The sequence below is a fragment of the Mastomys coucha genome, unplaced genomic scaffold, assembly GCF_008632895.1.
Source record: "Mastomys coucha isolate ucsf_1 unplaced genomic scaffold, UCSF_Mcou_1 pScaffold19, whole genome shotgun sequence".
In the NCBI taxonomy this organism is placed as follows: domain Eukaryota; kingdom Metazoa; phylum Chordata; class Mammalia; order Rodentia; family Muridae; genus Mastomys; species Mastomys coucha.
In genome coordinates this window covers 24,214,915-24,224,977 of record NW_022196901.1, presented here as the reverse complement: position 1 = coordinate 24,224,977, position 10,063 = coordinate 24,214,915, and the positions used below count along the sequence as shown (strand labels likewise).

The 10,063-nt window shown below is 39.2% G+C and overlaps 1 protein-coding gene across 1 annotated transcript in view; it reads right to left on the bottom strand.

Moving 5' to 3' along the window:
* The window catches only part of Ube3c (ubiquitin protein ligase E3C), a 112,069-nt gene that overhangs the window by 54,619 nt on the left and 47,387 nt on the right, over window positions 1-10,063 (bottom strand). The window contains exons 12-13 of the mRNA XM_031380273.1: window positions 6,938-7,095; window positions 6,542-6,774 (exon numbers count right to left, since the gene is read on the bottom strand). Coding sequence (XP_031236133.1) covers window positions 6,542-6,774; window positions 6,938-7,095 — 391 coding nt within the window. The remainder of the gene's footprint in view (window positions 1-6,541; window positions 6,775-6,937; window positions 7,096-10,063) is intronic.

The following is a 10,063-nucleotide window of genomic DNA, read 5'->3' as shown; positions in this document are numbered from 1 at the left end:
TGCAAGATGGAACTATATAATTAAAACCAAACAGCATAGCTAAATTCTTTTCTTTTTTTCTTTTTTTGCTGACACTAAGGATTTAACCCAAAGCCTCATGCTTTCTGGACAAGGGTTTAACCCCTGAACTATAATCCCGTTCTCTTTGTACTTTTTATTTTGAAACAGAGTCTCAGTAAATTGTCTTAACCCCCTTTGGAGCCCAGGTAGCCACAAACTTGCAGTTCTGCCTAGTGCCAGAGATTCACCAGTCTATGCTACCTGGTCTAGCAACAGGCACCATCAGCAGCACAACACTTCTAGATACTGAAAGGGGCAAGTGTGCAATGGGATAAATACATAAAAGGAGAACTTTTTAAAGACTTGATTTCAAATGAAGAACACATTCAAAGGAATGTGAGAAAGCTAGCGCAGCTACAGGAGTATCACCTGACATAAGAGATTCTCCTACAGGGAGTGGAAAGAACACAATGAGTTTACTGCAAGCCCTCATCACACAATGATACTGCCAAGGCAGTAGCTGCCAGTCTGAGTTCTCTGCCATTCCCTAGCACTGGGCAGCCAGCATGGGGTTACTTAAGGAATCAGTAGTTAAGGCTTGAAATGCTGCTGTGAGTACACACAATCCTGTTTTACATACCCCTCAATTATCACTAGTTAATGTATTTTGAAAGACAGGACTTTCTTCCATGTTTGAAATACTACAAAATCATTTTCCTTAAGTATTCATTTCAAACATCCACAAAAAAGTAAAACAACAACAACAAAACCACCCAGCCCTTCTCAATAATAAGGATAGGCAAGAACAGATCTTCAAAAATAGAACACTCAGAGAATCCTATGAAAAACATACATCAGGATCATAGCCAGGACACTGGTTGCATCCATTCACTGTTCAAAAGTTGAGTTGTTGCACCTCACCTCACTGATGTGGAGCAGCCATGCTAGCAGAGCTATCATGATCCTCTGACTAGAGATCTAATACACCCTTCCTTGGAAGAAGAAAAGCCGAGAATCTTACTTCATAAATATGAAATGTCCAGGTTGCTACAAGATTACTAGTTTTCAGCCAGGCTCAGACATGAGCTGAAAACTAAACTTTGTATAGGCTGTTCAACAGTTGTACCAGCCCATAAGCCCTAAGTCTGTTCCTTTAGAAGAAAGCAACATTAATCTGTATAAGTTCCTGAATTTATTTTTCACAGAAAGCCTTATCTAGTTCAGTGACTCTACCAAGACAACATAATTATGTTTGATTTTATAAAATATACAACAATCACGTCCCATTTTGGAATCCATTTTTCAACAAAATTTTACTTATGGGAAAAAAGTTGGGCTGTTGTTTGTGAAATTCGTATGTATTAACTATAAATAAAATTGGATTTTATGACACTTTCATATATTCAGAGTACTTTAAGCACATTTATCTCCTCCTTAGTCTCTCCTGACCCACCCCTACTCAATTTCCTCTCCTCATCCTTCTGCCTGTGTGCATGCGTGTGTGTGTGTGTGTGTGTGTGTGTGTGTGTGTGTGTGTGTGTGTGTGTATGTTACAGTAAGATTTGTTATAATTGTTAACAGGAGCACCTTACCAGTGGCTATAATACTGAAGGAAAATTTCCCCCTTTCACGAATTGCTTATTGTACTGGCTGGTTTTGTATGTCAACTTGACATAAGCTGGAGTTATCAGAGAAAGGAGCTTCAGTTGGGGAAGTGCCTCCATGAGATCCAGCTGTGAAGCATTTTCACAATTAGTGATCAAGGGGGTAGGGCCCCTTGTGGGTGGTGCCATCCCTTGGCTGGTATTCTTGGGTTCTATAAGAAAGCAAGCTGAGCAATCCATGGGACACAAGCCAGTAAGGAACATCTCTCCATGGCCTCTGCATCAGCTCCTGCTTCCTGACCTGCTTGAATTCCAGTCCTGACTTCCTCCGGTGATCAACAGCCATGTGGAAGTAAGCCAAATAAACCCTTTCCTCCCCAACTTGCTTCTTGGTCATGGTGTTTGTGCAGGTGCAGAAACCCTAAGACACCTATCTTAAATTTTATATCAGGAGCCCTTCCCACTTCAATAATAGGCTATTGAAGTACCTAATATTGTGAAGACAAGCATAGCTGATGTGACTTCAAGAGTGCAGCAGCCAGGGCTAGAGAGATGGCTCAGCAGATAATAGCAGACTGCTCTTCCAAAAGTCTTGAGGTCAATTCCCAGCAACTACAAATGGCTCATAACCATCTGTAATGGGATCTGATGTCCTCTTCTGGTGTGTCTGAAGACACATACAGTGTACTCATATGCATTAAATAAATAAATAGATAAACAAACAAATAAACAAACAAACAAATCTTTTTTAAAAATGTAGCAGCTGGGCTGGAGAGATGGCTCAGCAGTTAAAGAGCACTGACTGCTCTTCCAGAGGTTCTGAGTTCAAATCCCAGCAACAACATGGTGGCTCACAACCATCTGTAATGAGATCTGATGCCTTCTTCTGGTGTGTCTGAAGACAGCTACAGTGTATTAACATATAATAATAAATAAATCTTAAAAAAAAAAAAAAAAAGCCAGGTGGTGGTGGTGCACGCCTTTAATCCCAGCACTCGGGAGGCAGAGGTAGGCGGATTTCTGAGTTCCAGGACAGCCAGGGCTTTATAGAGAAACCCTGTCTCGAAAAACAAAAAACAAAACAAAACAACAACAAAAAAAATGTAGCAGCCATGTCATGACTGAAAATCAGTATTCCACACTTACTCCCTTTCTCTAATTCTTGCATTCCGGCTCATTCTTCCACTATGTTCCACAGCCTTGGATATTGTAGTGGTTTGAATGAAAAGGGCCTCCATAGATTCATAGGGGGCTGCACTATTAGGAGGTACTGCTGGAATAGATGTGGCTTTGTTGGAGGAAGTGTGTCACTGAGGTTAGGCTTTGAAGTTTCAAAAATTCAAGCCAGGCCCAGTGGCACTCTATCTTCTTGTTGCCTTCAGATGTGAATGTAGAACTCTCAGCTACTTCTCCAGCACCATGTCTGCCTACATGCCACGACAATAATGGACTAAAATTCTAAACTGTAAGTCAGCCCCCTATTAAATGTTTTTCTTTATAAGAGTTACAAAAGAAATCCTAAGACAGGTATGGATGTTCCATTTATGGGTAATTTATTCTTAGTACTTTGGCCAGTTATCAGTCTCTGAACTAATTGCTGATCACTACAAAGAGAAGCTTTCTGGCCAAAGCTGACAACTGCACTATTCTATAGGCTTGTATTTAGAAGGTAATGTGATACGTACATCATGTTCAGGTAGTTTCCCCACTATGGCAAAGGACTTCCCTAGATATGGCCTTTTGACTGGGTCTACAGTATGAGGGCTAGTCAGCAGAGAGGAAGCTAAAAGACAAATTCCAACTTTGTTTTTCGGTCCCATGACCAAATTAGCCTTAGGTTTTTAAAGAATCAATACAGATCCCAGGTTGGTCTGAAACTCACAATCTTCCTTCATCAGTCTCCCAAGTATTGGGATGTACCAGATTCAAGACCACACACTTTTTCTTTCAAATGGAAAAATACAAAGCAACAATCAAGAGGGCAAGAATCATCTACAATAGTATACTCTACTCTCTATGTGGCAATGCATATAGTTGTGTCTGCTTTCCTGACACACTGCTTTTGCTAAGGCCCATTTAATGTAAAATGGATAGACATATCATATAGATATAGATATAATAGCTAGATATAAAGACATATCAAGCAAGTTTTCCTGCTTCTCCATGGGATTAAAAGGATTATAGCTATAAATTACACTTTAAAAAGAAGTTTATAAAGTTGATTAAATGCATTACTTGTTTTAACAGTGTTGATGCAGAGTTTAGGAACAGATCTCATTCCTAAGGTGACAAGTAAAGATGACTTTGAGTAATTAGATTCTATGTTCTGTGACCAGTTAACAGAGCCTCTCAATTCAAGATTGTCTTTGACTGGAAAATGAAAATGGTCTGCTCTGAGGTAGAAAGCCTAGTCTCAGCATTTGCAATTCTGTCAGTTAACAAAAAGTAAGAAATTAATGGCAAATGCTTTTACCTCCTTTGGTTGGTTTTACTGTCAATGTTTCAAATTTAATTTGGTACTGTAGTACACATGAATGGTGCAGACATCGTACAGGGTCAACAGTTACATCTCCCATACAGAATCACTGCCATATCAACAGACAGGCAATGCTGGCTCCTAGGAAAAAGTGACAACACCCTTCTGTTTATGGTATTTGATATAAATGTCATTTTCTCCTATAAGAAAAGCTAAAAGCAGCTGATCATCACTCATGGGTAATACTGGTTTGTGTTATTTCTAGACTCTATGCATAGCAGGTGGTATAAAATTGGTTGGGCATATATTCTTTAAACAATTCTATTCTAAGGTCAAAGGTCTTTGTTAAAACACAATTTCAAATCTAAACCCATCTCACATTAAGAAAAAAAACCAAACAACAACAACTTCCCCCCCAAACCCCTGCAAACGATTAGGATTTTAGATGTAGCTCAGTGGTAAACTGCTTACCTAGCATGTACAAAGCTCTGGGCTCAATATCGCTCTTTCACTTCCATATACATATACATCAAGAGAGCAAGAATCATCTACCATAGCACATACTATTCACTATGTGGCAATGCATATAAATGGGCCTGCCTCCCTGATACACAGTCTTTGCTAGGGCCCATTAAATGTGATAGTCAGACATAAAGACATATCAAGCAGGATTTCCTACCTCTTGCCTGGGAAGGTGTATGAGACAGGGTCTTGCTTAATTCACCTTGAACTCACTAGAGTTCAGGCTGGTTCCATGCTTATAAATCATTCTGTCTCAGCAACCTGAGATTTGGGATCACTAGCATGCATTATTGTATTTGGATTCACAAAATTTTTATTTTAATGTTTAAGCAAAACAAAATAAGGTCAGGGTAAAAAAAAAAAAAAAAAACAAAAAAGCTCATGTAACACTATTAAATTCAGATATTCCTAAACGCCAAAGACTGTTATACAAAATTATAAAACATCCAGTAGGAACTATAAAACAGTGACTTTATCTTCCAGTGTACACAAAACCCGGTATCTCACATTAAGGGAAGTGTTACTAGCAAAGATCCCAGAGCTTAACTACACACAGACAAGAAAGCATATATGCTACCATATGGTTCAAATCCATGAACCATATGCATTCCAAGTCTGAAGCAGTTTATTCTAGATAGCTAGAAAAGGTGCAAAATAGCCCATCTTCAAAGAAGGGTTTAGCAGGTAACTTTTAAGGTTTTCTTAGAAATACAGAGAAAGATGATTAAAATAGATTGTCCAAACATGTATTACACCAGTGTGCACAAATTATGAATTCGATGATGCATTAGGCCTGTATTCACGCAATCAAAACATTATCAGTTACTTTCACTGCTGCTAATGCTTATGCTTCTAAGTGAAATGTGTTGTAAAATCAGGCAGAATGGGCTGCAGAGAGACTCTCATGGACTTGTAGGATGAATAAGCAGTCCTTAATTAGCCCATCAGGTTAAGTGCAAGCATTAATGGGTCTTTCCTAAAGTCTAGCTTGACATCTTTCTCCAAACATGGCCAAGAAGAAAGTTCCATTAGCAATATTAATACAAGCTTAGTTGATCATTTTCATTCAATTAACTTCTTTCAATTAAACGGATAGCTTGACAAAAGCAGTGATAAAAGACCCGAAGGGACAGCTGATGACTCTCATGGAACATTAGTGTTTGAGAGGTCGCTGGTATTAAACGGCCTGTAAATCTAGCATTCAATTTGGAAGATGCATTTCTTCTGCTCTCCTTTAACGAGCAATTTTAGCTGACTAGATGTGTTTGCAGCAGAAATTGCATGGGGGTCAGAGTCAAGCACTTTTCTTGCTTTTTTTTTTTTAACCCTGTCACCCACTCCTGCCAGCATTCCAACCATGGTACCCCGTAACTTCTTTTTGTTTCCATGGTTAAAAATGAATTCATTCTGGAGTAATTTATATATAGTATGCATCAAAAACTGACTCATTCTACCTTTTTGATTCCATCTTGTAAAAGATTAAAAATAATTTTTACCAAGAAAAAATCTTAATGAAAAATAAAAATGAAAACATTTAAAATGTTTTATTACTTTTATAGCTTGTCAAGGATAGTCTTAAGACATGTTACATATGTATTAACTGTGAAAGCAAGGGTTTTATTTTTCATCTGCTGCTGCAGCACTTATGAGAAAGTTAGAAAACAATGTTTGAGAGCCAGTTTTCTCCTTTCACTGTATGTGATACAAGACTCAGCTCAGGTCTCCAGAATTGGTAGAAAGAACCTTCATTTACTGAGCTGTTACATCAGCACAACAGCAATGCTTTAAAATAAAACATATAAAAAATAAAGATAAGGCTTTTCTTTAAAAGTTTTGTAGATTAAAATTATGCCTGAAACTAACCTCCAAATTTCTATTCTTCTATAAGAAACTAAACAAAACCAAGTCTGTGCTGGATCCTTTCTGACATGCCACATACCTTGAACAACTGAACCCATCGCTTCTGTTCCATTTGTATGCACTGCTGCATCTCAGAATTAGTAGTGACCCCAATACTCTGAAATGCGGTGACATATTCTTCCCGAACTTCTGGCTTTGTTTCCGGATATGCTAGCTTGATGATGCCCAAGCAGGCATCTCGAAGGCATCGTGATAACAGGATTAACTCCTCCAGAGTGAAAGGCATCATGGATGATTGTCTCTGACCTACAACTAAAACAACCAATTTTCAACCATTTTTTTTTTCAAGTCAATATACACAGCAAAACTTAAAGAAGAAAAAAAAAGGGGGGGTAGTGGGAGAGAGCCTTTCAATTACCCTTAAAAACTGATAGGCCATAAGGTCAGCAGCAAACCCATTTTTCAAAATTCTTACCTTCTATAGGGTCACCAAAAAATTCGTTGTCATGTATGGAAATTAGTGAATGACTGAACAAGGAGCTGAAGAGGTAAAAGAGTGGGATGATTCGACTAGAATCTTCAAAAGACATGGGTGAACCCCTTGATATCACCTGAAGCAATGGCACCATAGACCTGAAGAAGGGGCAGGGAAAAACAAAATAGCTATTTTAAGGTGAGGCTTAGGAATTAAGACATCAGATAATATACTCAGTGAAAATAAATTTACATTAACAAAGAAACTACTTTCAAAAAGGTAACAATGAAGTCAGGTCTTACAAATACCAAATGGCACTCAATGCAGTTTATTTCATTTTCTCATTCCTGGTAGAATGTTATTACCATGTTTATTGACCTGGTTTTATCAATAAATTTGTATATAAAAAAAAGGAACGGTTCTCCTGGAGATAACATAACAGAGAAGAAAAGAAAGTCCACCGGACTATCCTTTTTGATGTGTCCCTGTCCCTGCCACCTGTGGGAATAGGTAAGTACTGAGTGTGGACAGAGTCCCAAGCCAAAGCCCTAGAAAGTTTCAGATGAAGATTTGGTTCCTGCATGGAAAACTATCCCCTCTCCTTGGACTTCCATTTAACAGAGTCCAATCAATATATGGGGCAGGACAGAACATTTTACCTAGCCCTGCTTTCAGGTAGGTTTGTAACACTTCTATACTGCAGCCAAATTAGAACCTTCATCTTCCACTCCTCTTGGAGTCTTGCTTCTCTTGTCCATGTTTAAAAGTGGCTCTCTTGCCTGCCACATAGATGGGTCTGTAGAAAACTTTGTGTCTTATCACAAGCTGTGATTGGTTCCTTTCTTTTTCATGGAAGTCTGTTATATAGAACACATAGCTCTTTCCAAACAAGAAAGCACTGTGTCCCCTCTGCAATGAGACCCTCTTGACTCTCTGCCAATCTTGTCCACAAACTACATTTTTGTTTTTGTTTTGTTTTGTTTTTTGGCAAGGTAGCCCGCGCTGTCCTGGAACTTAAGAGAAATACCTACCTCTGCTGGGATTAAAGGCCTGCACACCCAAATATAACTTTTGGGACCACACCCAGCTCCCAAAAGTTATATTTGAAGACAGGAGCAGGAGTGAAGATGGAGAAACTAACACCATACATGCATGAGCTTGCCTGTTCTTACCAGGAGGTGGGGGTACTGGGGTTTAGGTTGGTGAGTGAGGTAGATGCAGATGAGGCTCTGAATCTACCTGATGCTGCTTTCAGGAAAAGGTCTAGAATGAGAACAGGAACTCTATGCAGCTCACAACAAATCTGTAACTCCACTCTCAGAGGATCCAATGCCCTCTTCCAGCCTCATTGGGTAGACAGAAATACTGTTCTACTTCACTACCAAAGCCAGGAAAGCTGAGAGCTGACTTAAGCATGTACAAGAGTGGTTTCATCTCCTACTCAGTCCCACGAGAAGAGAACTCAGCATATTCTGAGTGAGTCCTCACTGTGCTACTAGGCCACCTACAAAAATTTTCCTGATACACACAAACGTAATTAATTCACTGCCATATATTTTTATTGATATTAGTAAAGATATGGTCATAACCCTTTAGATCCCAGGCTTATCAATGCAGAGCCACAAAAATCATGTAAAACCAAAAAGCATAAAATATTTAAAGGAACAAGTGTTACACAGTTGCTGAGTGGCCAGTGTTTTCTACATTTAAGCAGTGCTGAACCAGCACTGAAAAAAAAAAAAAAAATCACTCCTGCTGTGAATCCTGGTCCTTACATTACAATAAGACACAGCAAAATCACACAGGCAAACAATTAATGCTGTTAACCAACATTAACTTATTTGTTCTCTCCTTAATTCCATGACGTGAGCAAAAAGAAGTTAATTATTCTCACTTGAATGATGGAAAATAGAACTTGGAAGAAGAGTCACCAGTGCACCCTGCAGCCAGGGACAAATGAAACATAGGCCAGTTAGAACCACCAACTCAAACATCCTTCTGAAAACAAGTCAATTTCAAGAGATTTGGAAGCAAATAAAAAAGTCTAAAATTTAATGTCATGGGTACACCACCAAAAGCTGGTTAAATTACAGATAATCAAGGGGACTTCATGTGAATCCCTGCCACCTGTATCCACCCTCAGAATAAGGATTGGCACCTGTCTTTGGAGACTACTCCCTCCTCTCATTGAGAGTGTTCAGCTTTTCCTGCTGAATGGGCTCCTGTTACAGACTCCATGAGGCCCTCAGTAGAGTAACCACAGTGGGGTAGTCTGTTGCTACCTTTGGTAAAGAGTGGCCTGTTTGCTGGCTGTCAGTTCTTCAACTTCAGTAAGCCAGAAACTAAACTGTCTCATTTCAATGGGAAATACTGGAAAGAACACACATGGAATAAAACCATGGCTTACAAAACATCTGTCCATCAGCCCAGCACTTGAGAGGCAAAAGCACGTGGATTTCTATGAATTCGAGGCTAGCCTGGTATATATAGATAGTGTTCCAGGACAACTAGGGCTGTTACACAAAGAAACCTCATCTAGAAAAACAAAACAAAACAAAACAAACCCACCAGAAACATCTGCCCACCCCTAGATTTGTCAGCATGGGGTGAAGGACAAACTGCATCTCAGTTGGGTCTGGGACCTCTTGGCTACCTGATAAGAAAATGAGGCAGACTACCAAGTTAGACACAGGTCTCCCAGATGAGCTAGTCCTGCTGTGAAACTATCCTCAGACTAAATTTACTGTCATTTGCAGAAAATCAGGTGTTTCATTTTTAATTTTGCTCCCAAAAGTAGTATGATAAAGTGTTAAGTGGGAATATATTAATACATTGTTTATGTTCCTGGAAGGAAGTTATTCAATAAACTAAACAAGCAAAAAGAAAATCAAAATTTTCTACTGCCTTCTAAAAACTGCTTTAGCCGGGCGGTGGTGGCACACGCCTTTATAATCCCAGCACTTGGGAGGCAGAGGCAGGGAGATTTCTGAGTTCAAGGGCAGCCTAGTCTACAGAGTGAGTTCCAGGATAACCAGGGCTATACAGAGTGAGTTCCAGGATAACCAGGGCTATACAGAGAAACCCTGTCTTGAAAAAACAAACAAACAAACAAAAAAAGCCAAAAAA